The 15,041-nt window shown below is 38.9% G+C and overlaps 1 protein-coding gene across 15 annotated transcripts in view; it reads left to right on the top strand.

The window, feature by feature from the left end:
• The window catches only part of UNC79 (unc-79 subunit of NALCN channel complex), a 116,337-nt gene that overhangs the window by 35,956 nt on the left and 65,340 nt on the right, over positions 1-15,041 (top strand). For 12 of the 15 annotated variants that reach the window (XM_087747580.1, XM_087747581.1, XM_087747587.1 and 9 more), the window contains 10 exons: positions 668-889; positions 1,494-1,721; positions 3,137-3,278; positions 3,692-3,771; positions 3,856-4,004; positions 5,066-5,223; positions 5,575-5,756; positions 7,033-7,234; positions 8,874-9,053; positions 10,091-10,156. In XM_087747580.1, coding sequence (XP_087603706.1) covers positions 668-889; positions 1,494-1,721; positions 3,137-3,278; positions 3,692-3,771; positions 3,856-4,004; positions 5,066-5,223; positions 5,575-5,756; positions 7,033-7,234; positions 8,874-9,053; positions 10,091-10,156 — 1,609 coding nt within the window. The remainder of the gene's footprint in view (positions 1-667; positions 890-1,493; positions 1,722-3,136; positions 3,279-3,691; positions 3,772-3,855; positions 4,005-5,065; positions 5,224-5,574; positions 5,757-7,032; positions 7,235-8,873; positions 9,054-10,090; positions 10,157-15,041) is intronic. The other 3 variants (XM_087747586.1, XM_087747579.1, XM_087747585.1) reach the window with 3 other exon arrangements.

Below are 15,041 nucleotides of genomic sequence, written 5' to 3' on the forward strand. Positions count from 1 at the left end.
AGCTCTGCAGAGAGCACTCCAACACCTAGCCCATGACCACTTTAAACTAAGCAAAAAAAATGGACAAACTTACTGTCTGGTCTTTCAGGCCATAGCTGGCCTAAAAATAGACCTCATGTGTCATCTAACTGTGTATCTCCCTGCAACACTTAGGGGTTCTCAGGGTGTTTAGGTGGCCAACTGTGGTGTGGACATAATCAATACAGACATGCACATCTTGTTCCCATTGTGTCTAGTTCATTTGCAGCTACCTGTATCCTTGGTATAGCCTCACTTAGGCTGTTCTCTTGAGATAGCCTCCTTTATTAGCCTCCTACTATTGAAGTTCGTGTCCCTGAATCATTGTAACCTGATGGCCACTTTACTGCCTGCACCAATTTTCTGTTTGGTTTATGATGTTAAAATTACTCCTTAGTAGGAATAAGATAATGGATGTCAGCCACTTAGCTTAAGAGAATATATAAATCCATGCAGAATATGATTCCTGTACTTCTAGCATATTTTATCATTTGATGGCATTAAGGGACACGGGTAGATTTTGCAAAAACACTATAGAAGGGGATAGTAAAGCTGTCAAAGTTCTTGCCATTTTCTGCAATTTCGTATAGAATGAGATTGCTTAAATGCCTAACAGTCATTTGGACATGTTGATTCTCTATGTCTTCAGGTAAGCGTTGCTTCTGACCCTGGGCGCAGAGTTCAGCACAACATGCTGAGTCCTTTCCCAAGCCCCTTCCAGAGCCCATTTCGGAGTCCAATTGGTAGTCCTTTTCACAGCCCTTTCAAGAACTTTGGACACCCCAGTGGAAAGACAATTGATTTTGACTGTGAAGATGATGAAATGAATCTTAATTGCTTCATTCTGATGTTTGATCTCATCTTGAAGCAGGTACTTGCAGAAGAAAAACACCCATATTGAGGGTACATTGCAGTTCCGCAGTCACTTTTGGCTCTCCTTTAATCCTGTATTGAGTCCTTTTCTGTAAAGGGACTGGCATGAAGCGTAAGGCATTTAAATCCCTCTGCAGATGTCATCTGCCTTTACCCATATAGGAGTTACAGGTTCGTGTTTAATGAAGAGAAGTTAGATACCTCCACATTCGTGTTAGATAGCTCATATGAGTGAAAGGAACTTCTCCTTGGAGATGTGTTTATTTCTACAGACTAGAAGCAGAGGCTTGTTGATAGGCTTAGATTAAATGCATAATTTTTGGATAGCTAGTTTTATACATTGTGAATCCAAGGCCAAGTGTTTTGGATAACTGTCTCCAGGTAAAATTCATGGATTCTGTGCTTGAAATTATCTATTTACTCTAGCTCTTCGAGCTTGGGCCTCAATACCAGTGGCAATTTAAAATTGTGAGTTCCAGTTTATCTCAAACTCTTCCCAGTACTGTAATATAACACTAGCAGAAATGTAGGAATAGGCAGAATAGTTAGTGCTCTGGCTTTTAAATAAATAATAAATCCTTACTCTTTTCACTCTCTTTCAGATGGAACTCCAGGATGATGGTGTCACTTTGGGCTTAGAGAACAGCATTTCAAAAGATATAATATCCATCATAAACAATGTGTTCCAGGCACCCTGGGGTGGTTCTCACACCTGTCAGAAAGATGAAAAAGCAGTTGAATGTGGTCTGTGTCAGTCCAGCATTCTGTGTTACCAGCTGGGTTTTGAGCTGCTGGAACAGCTTGCTCCAAAAGAAGAAATCAGGCTTGTGGTAAGTAGAGCAGGAAAGGGCCTGTATTACTGGTGTGCTGAAACTCCTCTTCTTCATTGTTCTCATTACATTGTGCACAAGGGAGCAAAGCTGCGCTGGCCTTTGGCATGGAGGATTTGGGAAGCTGAAGCAAAATGCCATTGAATTTTAAAATTTCCTAAGTTTGAATTGATTCAAAGAACCCAGGGAAGATGACAATATTCATCCAGCATGAACTCTTCCCCCATCAACACTGAAGTGCTGATACTCCTATGATACTGTGTCTTAAATAAAATGTGAGATGTTAATACTTAGTGTTTTTCACCTTCTTTTAAAAGCTAAGAGTGAGTATTTTGAAATGATTAATGATTTTGAGTGAATCAGTTGTCAAGTGAGCAAGCCTTAGTTGGTGCTTGATTTTTGAAAATGCTGAGCACTGTTGAAAGACAGAATATACTTCAGGTTGAGTATCCAACTTTATCAGACACAGATATGTACTCTCCAATCCCTAGTCATCATTCAAGTCCTCTGTAGCTTTGCAGAAGAATTGAAGCATTGCCTGTGGTGTGATGAATTTATTTTAAGCTGTATGTCTATTATACGTAACTGTTCCATCTGATAATTCAGAAGACAGCATTGTTCCCCTTATTTTGAGGGCTCATTTGCTGTGGCATGGTAGTGGCAGGATGTTCATTAGTAATTTTTTTTCGGTAGTGGCCATAATGATGCCTTTTGATATGTAAAAGTTTCGGAATTCAATTTGGATGTGTATGCTAATACACATTAGTATTACACACAAGTAGGTACTGTGCATGTGGTATTCAGTAACTTGTACTAGAAAAATCATCTCATGCTCTTTCGGTGCAGATGCTCACCTCAACCAAAAAATAGCAAGTGGTGAATTCTTTTGAGTGCTGGGGCTCGGTGCCATTTCTAGGATCCACCTTGCAATTTATAACATGAAGTTCACAATGGCAACCTGTAATCCTGAGCTCCTGGCCACAGGCAGAAGTAACTCCAGCCTGGTCCTTTTTTCAGTGTAAAAGTGATTGAGGTAGCTCCTGCCTCTAAGCCTGTAACGCTACAGGAAACATGCCCTGCTCTTGTCTGTTACTCCTCTGAGGCAAGGATGACAAGTTTGGTGAAACCACAGCACTCTGATTGGATCCACTTCAGCTCCAATATGGATGTACAGTTTCTGTTAAGTGGTATCACTTACATCCACGGTTGAAACATAGTCTTCTTGTCGGTATGCATTTGCTGATGCAGATTTTAGATAGGCAGGTGATTTCAATGCACAAGTGTGCATGGAACTAGACAGTGTCTGCCTCATTTGAGCTCAGCTTATCACACCAAATGTAACTTAAACAGCAGGATATGGCCTCATGTATTTAGATAACATAAAGAAATGAATTTAACTTATTATATTCTTAAAGGAGCCCACAGATAACCTCGAGGATAGTCTTCTGTATACTAGACCTGAGTTTATTATAGGAACTGAAGGAGAAGAGGAAGACAAGTTGGCACCAAAACATGGAGAAAACCCAGGAAATCACACAGAGACCACAGAAAATGCTGGTAGGTGGAGGGTGAGAAGGTTGAGTATTTCAGTAGGACTTTAAATGAAACGCTTCTACTCATATAGAATAGAAGGTTCTGAAGCAGTCTGTCAAGTCCAACAATGCACAGTCACTTTTTCCTCATGCATTTAATTCTTTCAACATATTAATTAAATAGGAAGGCTGTATTTATGTTGATAGCAAGTGTGACTGTCTCTCAAAAAAGTGTTGGAAGAAATCTTGGCTTTTTGAACATATAAAATAACAAAAACATTACATGCCAAATTCTGTGCTGTTGTAACTTTACTGACTGCAGGGTTACTGTGGCTAGAATTAATTTCTCTCTCATCGCTTTGACATTCTTTAGTTTCATTTTGAATCCACAGATGAGAGAACTTTAACAACATTTTATGTAACTTACATTTTTAACAGCGATAAAGAATGACCCAGAAAGAAAATTTTGTTATCAGCAACTTCCAGTTACCTTGAAGCTCATATACACTATATTGCAGGTAACATTGATTACTTGTTTGTTTAATCTGAATTTTTGGTTAAGTGGTGTCATTGTGTTGAGAGTAGTACGTCTGCTTCCACAGGAAATGTCAAGGTTTGAAGAACCAGACATTCTTTTTAACATGCTGAACTGTCTGAAGATCCTGTGTCTTCATGGGGAATGCCTATATATAGCAAGAAAGGACCATCCACAATTTCTTGCCTATATTCAAGATCACATGCTAATTGCAAGGTAGGTTTTTATTGCACATTTTGTCTTCATACTTTATTGGTTCTCCAATTGTACATTCGTTGTTGGCATCAAAGAATTTGCAGGTTTAGTATGGAAAATTAACAACAGATGGTAGGGAAGTGTGGAAAGGTTAAGTAACTGTATAAGGGCACATTGCACAGGCTAATTAAGAGGTTGTAAATGAAGCCAAGGTACCCTGCATTGTCCATCATGGCTACTCTGTCATGCACCACTTGTTTTGCAGGGAGTCAGAGTTTCTCATATTGAATAATAGCATTGTCTGAGACTGAGGTATCTTCCCTGACTCTACAAACTAAAATAAAGGAGGATGTAGAGGCAGGCACACAGTCTATAAGGCTCTAGCATTAAAGCCGAGAGAACAACAGTATTGCAACTTATTTTTAAGAGATAAAGGAAGTTTTTTCATTTAGAATCAGGTGAATTGGATTGAAATCTCTGCATTTTAAGATTCTCTTTGGAGAAAGAGACTTTTGCAGAAACTCACTGAATAAACATCAGCATATGATGTTCTGAAATAAAGTGTGTTCATCAGCGCTTACAGCTACTCTGTATCAATCTCATTGAGCATCTCCTGAGACTGTAGGGCTTTAGCAGACTAGACAAACTGTCCTGAATCTAAATACCGGCAAACTGTGAACACGCGACATCTTAGTCATTCATGGATGCACAGGATTCGTGGTGCCAAGACAGTTCATGTAGCTTATGCGCCAAAGCTGGTTGTGCTGAAGCTGCTAATTCATAGCATATATTATGTTCCATGGCGGCTGTGCCTTGAATTAGGCAAACTCTTGTCAAATCTGAAGTGTTTCAATGTAAGGAATATTTGAACCTGGATTTTCAAGAAAAACTGCTGTAGTTGAAGATTTGCAAGTAGCTCCGTTCTACCAGCAGCTCTGTAGTATTCACATAAATGCCCAGGACGGCTCATAGAGATTTTCATGCAAAGTGCATTCCCACCAACAATTCAGTGTAGACATTTAGAAGAAAGGATGTCAAGGGAATGTTTTTATAAGCAGGCTTGCTCTTTTTGGTCTTTCCAGCTTATGGGGAGTTGTGAAGTCTGAGTTCTCTCAGCTTTCTTCCCTGGCAGTCCCACTTCTTCTTCATGCACTTTCGCTTCCCCATGGAGCTGACATTTTCTGGACAATCATAAACAGCAATTTCAACAGCAAAGATTGGAAGATGAGATTTGAAGCAGGTAGGCCTGAGAAATGTACACTATTTGCTCTTTGTTGCTTCACTGAAGAGGTTGAGCTTTCTCTGCTGTAACTGAGGAAACCTATAATAGATGATTATCTTTTTGCTGCTTTGGGGAGTTTTGGAGACAGTCTGGTGCAAAGTGATGGCACAACAATGCAGGAGAATAGAGGAGAACATGAGACATTTTGGATAATCAAAGTAAAATCAAAATTGCAACACTTGCCAGCTATTTTTGGTTACTTTCTCAGATGTGCATATTTCTAGGAGAGCTATATTAATCAGGACATAAAGAAGCCATTGCCTAAATTAATATGCATATTTTCTTTGTCTGGGGGCATGGCTGCTACAGTGGAGAAGGTGGCTGTGTTGTGCAGATTTTTGGATATTCACTCTGTGACAAAAAATCACCTGCTGAAGTACTCTTTGGCTCATGCATTCTGCTGTTTCCTGACTGCTGTGGAAGATGTCAACCCAGCAGTAGCTACAAGAGCTGGGCTATTACTTGACACCATAAAGAGGCCAGCTTTACAGGTAGGTTCGTTGTATGGGAAAAAATATATTCAAACAGGAATCTGGGTTTTCACCCGAAGTTCAAAGTGGTTCAGGCATATAGCATCATGGTCACTGCTAATACCTCTTTAGGCAAACGTTACGGGTCTTGGTAATTGACATATGCACAAAACAGCCAAGGGAAATGATACTGCCCTGGCCCCAGCTTAGAATCATAGAATCTTTTAGGTTGGAAAAGACCTTTAAGATCATCGAGTCCAACTACAAAGGATTACTATTGCATTTGAACTGCTATCATAGAAAGCTGTAAATGTTTTTTATTATTTTAAAAGTTATTGACATCTTTCAATTTAAAAAAAATAAATTTCTAAGTCTTATGACACTCTGCTGAGCTGACAGTGAGAAAATATATTCAAGCAAAACCAAACATGGTCTTGATCTTTTCGAGATTTACTTAGGCATGTAATTTTAAACATGTGAGAGACCCTGCCAATTAGAATTGTCATGATTAAAACTAAGCAGATATGAAAGGTATCAGAGCCTATGTATACAAGCAGGACAAAAAAAAATCTCATAGTACACAATTCAGTTCTGGTTCTCTGGAGAATAGAATGAATGTGTATTTTAAAAAGTTCAGTGTTGCTGCCTATAAAAAGCTGTTAATACTTGCTAGTTTTCTTCCACATAGTGCCTTTTCAAAATAGTTTCCAGAGAACTTGAAATCACTGAGTTCATTGCGACTGTTACCAGTATACTGCACTTTCATATTTAATCTGTGGGTTTTCTTCTCAAACATAAGTCTTGACACTACACCCAGAATTCTAGTGCAAATAAAATACAGAAGCATTTTGAGGCAAAGTACTTCTGATACACTTCACCACATAATCTTTCTTCCTCTGTTTGGGCTTGGTGATTCATTCTTTTTGTAATTAAGGGCTTGATTCAGTTGCCTAAATATAAGCTTTTTCTCAGTCAGGGGTGTGTGAAGAGAATACTTTGATATTGTGTACCAAATGTGCAGTAGGACAGAACTTTGCCTATACCTTTGTATTCCTCAAAATCTTAGCAAATTCTCCATTCTAAATATGATGTTCATTTATCTCCTTACTTACCTTACTTTTCCATTGGTATCAGTAGCATTAGTTCTGATTTAAAGGACTTGGTAGGAAAAATGAGCTAAACCTTTATCCTGTACTAATGAACAGGAGAAGTTGTGAGCTTTGACCTCCCTTTGCTTTAAAAAATGCTTTAAGTTTTCACATCTCAGTTCTGTGTTGTTTTTTTTTTCCCTCTATAGGGTCTCTGCCTCTGCCTTGATTTCCAGTTTGACACAGTTGTCAAGGACAGGCCCACAATTCTTAGTAAGCTTTTGCTACTTCATTTTCTAAAAGCGGATATTCCAGCTTTGAGCTGGGAGTTCTTTGTGAATCGCTTTGAGACCCTGTCTCTGGAAGCACAGCTTCATCTGGACTGCAACAAAGAATTCCCTTTCCCAACAAGTAAGCAGAGTCCAAATCAATGTGATCACCTTTTATCAGCTTCTGGAATTTCAGCTGCCTGCAAGGGTCTAGCAGAGATCTAGGTCTCACCTGTATAAATTCTCTGAAATTAAGTAATCTTTCAGGCCAAAAGAGAGTAATTCGAAGTGAGCATTTTTTGCCTGCCTGAATACAGATTAGGCTATATTCTGTTGCACCTTTGGGTGTCATGTTTTACACTCACTAGGATGTGATTGCCAGCCTTGGTTGAAATGCACTCTGGTTCTGTGATCAGCTGCAACCTGCATTAACCCACTCGTTCTTTTGTAGATGTTCTTATGCTATCAGCATTGCTATTCTCAAAGGCCTAGGTCATGCCTGACCCTGCTCTGTAGTGGGCTGTACAAAGACAGCCCTAGGAGCTGTATGACCCTCAAAAAACAAACAAATATATGGGGCACAGCACAAGAGGTACATGGACTCTTACAGCTGGTGCTCAGTTAACTATTCCTGCAGTGACAAATGTTTGTAAATGTTTGTCCTGTTCATACCTGGTTTCTTGATGAGACCCCATGTCTCTTTCCATTCACTAGGTGGGGCTAAAAAATAATCTGTGCATGATTGTTTAACATGCTGAGTAACTGAAAACTTCCTTACCCAAGTGGTGGCCCATGAGGCAGATCTATTTCCATCTGGTTTCCTTGGAGGAGGTGGGGACAGCTGTTTAGACAGCGTGTACTCCCTCAGCAGTCTAATGCCTCCTCCTACACTTGCATGGAGCCCAGTGCCTAAAAAAGACTGGGGGCTGCTGCTGCATCCACACAGGAGATAGGTGGAACTGCAAACATATTTTCTTCTCCATGTGTGAGTAGCTTGACCCAAAGCTGGGACCTGCTGCTGTGGCCTGAGGAGGGAGTCTTGGCACTAGTTTCTAGCACCTCTGGCTGCAAATGTAGGGTCATATCTTTAAATATGAATATTTGGGAGTGATGTAAAATTCAAAATATGCAAAAGATATTTTTCAGGTTTCTTTTTAACCTTTCTCTTTGCCTTTTCAAAGTGGTGCAAAGGATGGGCTCACCAGCTTTAGTTGCTCAGATAATTAAACTCAAAGGGTTTGAATGCACTATAGACATGAGTATGGAAAGGTATTGGTGACCCCATTAAGACATGCAGTGATACTGCTGGTAACACTACTGTAAACGCATAATCACACTCACAGATTTTTGGAAGCGCTGTTCAAATCCAGGATGATAGGTGTAGGCAGGACAGGAGGTCAGTGAGGCAAAACTAGAGGCCCCATTTGGGTATGAGTGCACTAAACGTGATCCATACTCATGAGATTCCTACTGTTTTAAATAGAGGGCACCTCATATTCCCTTAGCCTGAAGTTCAGGTTTTGGTTTCAAGAACCTGTTTTTGTCCAATCTCTAAAGAAGTAACAGCATAATTTTTTAAACATAGTTACGCCATTCGGGGTTTTATGGATTTCAGAATGAGAGCATGCAAATGAGTACCTTGCAGATGGACCCCTTGAGCCCATATGAAGCTTTCCTGACTTGAGTGGGACCTGGGGCCCAGTTGCATTTGGCACTCGGCAGCATTAGGGCCTCACCATGCTGTGGAATGAATCCTAACTTGGTCAATTGCATTTGCAAAGCTATCACTGCTGTCCGGACAAATGTCGCCAACCTCAGTGATGCAGCAATGTGGAAGATCAAGAGGGCTCGTTTCGCACGTAATCGTCAGAAGAGTGTGCGTTCCCTGAGGGACAGTGTGAAGGGACCAGTGGAGTCAAAGAGAGCGCTCTCCCTTCCAGAAACCTTAACCACCAAAATTCGTTGAGTATCTATTTATATTTTTGTGACACGCCTGTATCTTCTCCCTTAGGATCGTATCCTATTGCTAGGTACACATCGGAATTGTCAATATTTATCCAATTGGGATAGCAAATTTAGGTTTCTGACTGATTTGGGCATTATTCAGATAATGACAAGTTAGTGAGTTTGACAAAGAACATCATAGACAAACATTATGTCTATGCTGTGTTTGTTTAAAATGCCAGAACAAAATGCTCCAAGAGTAGTTTGTGGATAGATCTTAATTTTTATTTGTGGCTGATACACAGTAGTTTTGTCTAAAATAGATAAAGTGTTTACAGAAAAATTCCTGTTTTACTAATTTACTTATTAATTGTGATTATTAATCAGTGTATGCCGCATATGCTAGACATCTTAAAAACAACTGTTAATGTCTCAAATGAGCTTTTGGATATCTTCAGAATTCCTTTGTTAAGAAAACAATGTCCATGCAACACATCCTTCCTGCCAGCTTGTATAGGAGGACCTAGGTGCTGGAAATCCATAGGCCTCTGTGGAGCACTGTACAGGTATCATTCCAAGCAGAAATAAAGCTTACCCATTCTCATTTAGAGAATTTTACAAACACGGATTAGTCTTTGTATTCAAATTGGACCTCTCACATTGCTCCTGCCCATATAATAGGAACTGATAAACAAACCTGGGTGCTGGTGAACTGTTAAGTTAAAAGGTAATTTCTTTTCTCCAAAACAAATACCACCATATTTTGGGACTTTTAGGTAATCCTTGACCGATTTCTGATCCTGCATAGGGGCTCCGGTGTGGTGACTCTTGTACCAGCAAAACTGAACAATGGAGAAAACTAGAGGTATTGAACATGGTGCACAAAATCTGTAGGGCACAGAAATGACATGTTTCGAACGGTTACACTCACTGCCTGACAACAGTGCATGACTAAATGGACATAAATATGCTAGCACTGGGTATATGCTGAAGTATAAGATGTCAGTACTGCCTTTTTAAACACAGTTGCTCGTTTTTGCTTTTTTTTTTTAAGCTGTGAGCTTGACCAGACATGAGCAGTCGGCTCCAGCACTTGGAGGAACACCAGAGCAAACACCAGGTGGGTTTGACAAGGGGGGTGTTTTGATGGAACAGGAAAAGGAAGGCACTAGTGCTAGCTTTCTTGCTGACTTGAGACAAACTTATGCAAGATAGAAGTTGTCTAAAAGGCACAGTGAATCACGTCTCAGCATGGTTCCAAAAGGTATAAATTGAAGTTTTGCTCTTGATCTGTACTGAAAACTGCCCCCAGTTGTAAATAGTACTTCGGGGCTGGGAGGAGGTTATTCAGAGGCAGTCAGGTGTGTGGGCACTGCCTTACCCTCCTGTGTTTCATTGCCCACAGGAACAAGTAAATCTGGCCTCATGGGTCACCTGTGTTCAGCCTGATCTTTGACCTTCAGGATTTAGAGACAGCAGACAGAATGCTTTTGATTGTTGGTACTGTAAATTACACTTGTCTCCTCTGTATGCTTATAGACATCTTAAGTCCCTTATTTTATATTTACTGACATTTTGTGAAGATGTCACCCTTCTGTCAGGCATTTGTAGAATAGCTAGCTCAGCAGGGTCCAAGTAGTCTCTAAATAATTGTGACTACTGACAGGTCTTGCTCTGAGTCCTGTGTAGACTGACCATTTCGAAGCGAAAAATCTCAGATTCAGATCTTTTCATATTCCTTCTTCAAGACTTGCAATATTTCCAGCAGACTCAAATTCAGAATTAGAACAGATGAGCTTACTGAGTAATCAGCTGAAAGGAAAATACCTTGCCAGCATGGGCACTGACTAAGCTGTGAAATGGACTAGGAGAGCTTCTGAATTAGCAGTATATAGCCCTATCGTAATAGCCCAGTGAGAGCTGGAAATCAACCAGCTCCTTGCAGAACATGGGTGTCACAGGCTGTCAGAGGCTAATAGAAGGAACAAGTGAAATAATGGTGTGATGAACAGATGTGTCAGTGAATGATCTTCATTTAATGGCACCATTCATTCACCTGCTGTATACTGGGCTTAGAGAAACTTGTCACAGAAGGAGTGTCAGTCTCACAGTAGACATTGTTAGCCATTGTGATGTTATTAGATGTATTTTGGTATTTCAGATCTTCAGTTTCCGGGCTCAGGTAATTAATCACCTAAGCTGCAAATTCATGTTCCGCTAAAGATGTATATATAAAAAGTTGCACGTAGCTAGTAATCACTGACATGAAAAGTCTGTTAATATGTTTCAAAATTATCACAGATGCTTTGGAAACTAGGGGACAAATGACTGTCCCTCTCCGCCTGCCCAGTATTTATGTCTTTCTAAAATCTTAATTTTTTGTAAATTTTTTTTTAAGGTTTGACTCATAGTTTCTAACACTTTGCATTCGCAGTACTGAGCATATGTGATTCGTCTAAGGAACTAACTGACTCCTAAACATAGGCTGTACATCTGCTGTAGAAAAACATTTATTTTATACATACCACTCGAATCAACCAGCCCTCATGCTCATCCGTTCTTTCTAGATCTAAAACTGTAATCCTTGCACAGTTCAAATGGAAGCTGAATTCAATGTGTGTTCTGTATGGATTAAACACCAGGATCATGTATTTGTTCATCTACCCTCTGCAATACCCTGGACCGTCACTTAGAGAGTTTCGTTGATAGGCACAGGGGTCACAATTGGGATGAAGCACAATATAATTGTGATCTGATGTTTTATGTTATATTGTGATATACCTTAAAGTAATTAGAAGGTAGAGAGTTCTGATATCAGGGACACACGAATAAAGAGGTGAATCTGTGGGCATAAGGCTAGACTGAATTCAGGAATGGCTGCAAATTAACTAGCAGGCTGTGTGTTTGGTGATGTGAGAAGGTTTTCCGGGGGGGGGTGTGTGTGTGTGTATGTATATACCTTGTATGTAGGCACACACACACATGCACACAAACTGTATATGTATGCGCATGCATTTTGAGGGGTAAAAGCCACCATATCCACTGTAAAGGCAGGGGTGCCTTCGTTTTACATTCTTAGCTTGAATCTAAACAGCCTGATTTGGTGCAGGATGCCCTATATCATGTGTTAACGAAATGAAAGTTAAATTCAAGCTTGGTGTAACTTAACACCCATTTCAGACAGGAGAGGAAGGTTTTCTGGACTCCGAAAGTCTATTGCCTAAATGGGATTGTAGGGCTTCTGTAGTTTTAAACAAGCAGTTCTCCATTGCTGGTTCATTGCAGGTTTCTGCATTAGAAATAAAACCAGGAGGTGATTGACATTTCCTAGACTTGATCCTTAGTAGAGCTATGACAAACTACTCAGGGTGAAGCTCTGTTCACTCTGTCCTGCTGTATAGTTTTCAGTGAGGGCAAAGTACGAGAAATGAGATTTTAATGCTTCAAAAAGTGTAATAGTATTTCTGGAAAGTAAAATGTCAGGAGAAGTCCTGGAAAGTGTCTGTTAGCTGGTGTTAGTATTACAAACTCATGGCAAAATTGAGTGTTTTATCACTGAGCTTCTAAGTTATGTTGTTCAGCAAGTGAAAGTAAAATAGGTTATTCTTTTCAGATTAATTACTCATTGAGTTCTGTTTGGAGAATGAGGATTTATTTAAAGCCCCACGATCCTTTGACTCATTCTGTCTTATCTCCTTTGTTTTATGGAAAATCTCACAATATGTAATAGAGATAAAAATAAGTAGGGCTGAAGAAAACAGTCCAATATAATCTTTATGAAAATGGTGTCTTTTTGATGCAATTTCATGGAAAATTTTAACCTAAGTATAATAGTTGAAAGATTATTTCTCAGTTGATGTCCACAAAGCTAAATTTATTTTCTATATACTTTTTTAACATGCTTCTGAAAACGGAACTTGCTGTATTTCTCATTCTGATTATTTCAGAATTTATTATTTTCTTTTTGCATCTGCAAATCTTGGTCCAGCAAACGTTTGGATAGAGAATTTTCGTTTTGAAGGAAGGTTTCTGTAAATAAAAAATCCCAGTGAAAACTGTTTGGAATAAAAAATGTTATATAATAGGAAGTTCATTATTTCTTTTTACCAAAATGAGACGAGTAAAGGAAAGTTATTCTTAATAGAAGTGATTCTGAAGATTTTTCCCCCCGGTTTTCATTTTCAGCTATCATAGAAACAGCAGCCTTCTTCCATGCTCAGCAAAACAGCCAATCAAACAAAACTCTTTGCTCACCCACCAATAAAATGTAAAATATTTAAAATTATTTAAAAAATGACAGTTTTGGAGTTTTGCTGGTGAAGAACCTAAAACCGATGCAGTTGTACCGGCAAAAGAGTCCCTTGTTACAATAGCATATTACATTTGGAATATGGGTAAATTAGAATATTGAAATAATTTTTAGTATTTGCTATAAATATATAGCTATGAATTTACATAAACCCTAGGACATGTAAGTAACTCTGACAGACTAAATGGATATTAGTTGCTGGCTAGTAACACTAGCACAGACACGCAGGAGCAATTTTAAGATTATACTTTGAGCTAATCTTGCTTGCAGGGTCTGTCCTGCAAACTTCAACTGAAACTGTTCTTGCAAAAGTAAGGACTGTTTCTAATAGTTGAAAGGATTTATCCTTGAAATGAAAACAAGTAGATCATTTTCTAATTCTGCTTTGTACCAGCTTGCTTTATCTCAATTATTTGCTGTTAGACAGATTTTTAACCATGAATCAGAAAATACATCAGGACACATTTGAGTAACAGTTAATTTTAATTTTTAAGACTTAGTGTTTAATGAACAAACTAAAATTAATGGTGTAATAAAAACTTAATTTTCAAGTAGCACCCCCTTTTGATGCTGTCAAAATAATATTTTCTGTTCCCTTTGTTGTTTATCCTAGTGGAAATAATTTTTCTTTATTTTACATATAATGCATATTTTACATATAATGCATTTTATTTATACAGAAGCATTTAATTACTGTTTTAAAATAGAACATGTTGGAATATACTTTACTGTGCTTTAGCCATGCATTTATTCAGAGTTATTTAATAAAAAGAATCTGATATACTGATGCGTGAAATAGCTGCTGCTTTTCATGAATTCAATCCCTAGTGTTAGTATAATGTAAATCTTTAGGAACTGCTAAGCACAAAAAAAAAGCCTTACAAATAGGGTGAAATAGAAGAGGGTAACTCCAAAGGCAATTACTAGAGAATTCTGGTAATGATAAATGGTCTTAAAAGTAACTGGAAATACTGTATTTAAAAAAAATATTGAAGTATGAAAATGAAAATACTTGCCCAGTTGCCAATGTTATGTGCAGTGTGTCTGTTTTGCTTGGATAGTGATAGCCAGCAGCCAAGCTTCCGTGTGCTTTGTAAGTAGCCTCTCCTCTTTCACATAATCATGTTCCCACGCAAAGTATTATTTCCATTCAATGTTTATAAAACCAAGTCTTAGGCTTCTTCTCTGGGAAAAAGTCAGCAATGTTTTGACGCAATACATAGTGTCCCAAAACCTAATAAATTACAGTGCCTGCATCTTGGCTCAAGTAATTTGAGGGAAATATGGACTCCATGGTGAAAGGGCAAGTCTTCATTCTTTGTTAAATCATTATTTGGTAGAATTTTCTCCATCTTCTGCTTTGCTGTTTTGCACGTCCTCCACTGGCAAAGACTAATATCCGCTAACTTTTGCTGAGGAAAGACTGAAAACTATGCCAGATGAGAATTTGATGGCAGTGGGATTTGATTCTCCTTTAATGCAGAGATGTGAAGGAATAATAACACTCAGTTTGGCAGAAATGCACTGGAAGGGCAAGATAAGCAGCTCTGTTAAACATGGGAAAGCTGAGAAATGGAGTTCAGTGTACACAGTAGGTGTTAATGTGCTGTTGAGCCTGAGGCCACGGAGGAACAATGCCCTCCGAAACACATGCCTACCTGCTGTGACTTCACCATGCGTATTTGGGCAGAAATGG

Source organism: Nipponia nippon, unplaced genomic scaffold (assembly GCF_047370975.1).
Source record: "Nipponia nippon isolate SJK-2023a ecotype South Korea unplaced genomic scaffold, ASM4737097v1 scaffold_11, whole genome shotgun sequence".
NCBI lineage: Eukaryota > Metazoa > Chordata > Aves > Pelecaniformes > Threskiornithidae > Nipponia > Nipponia nippon.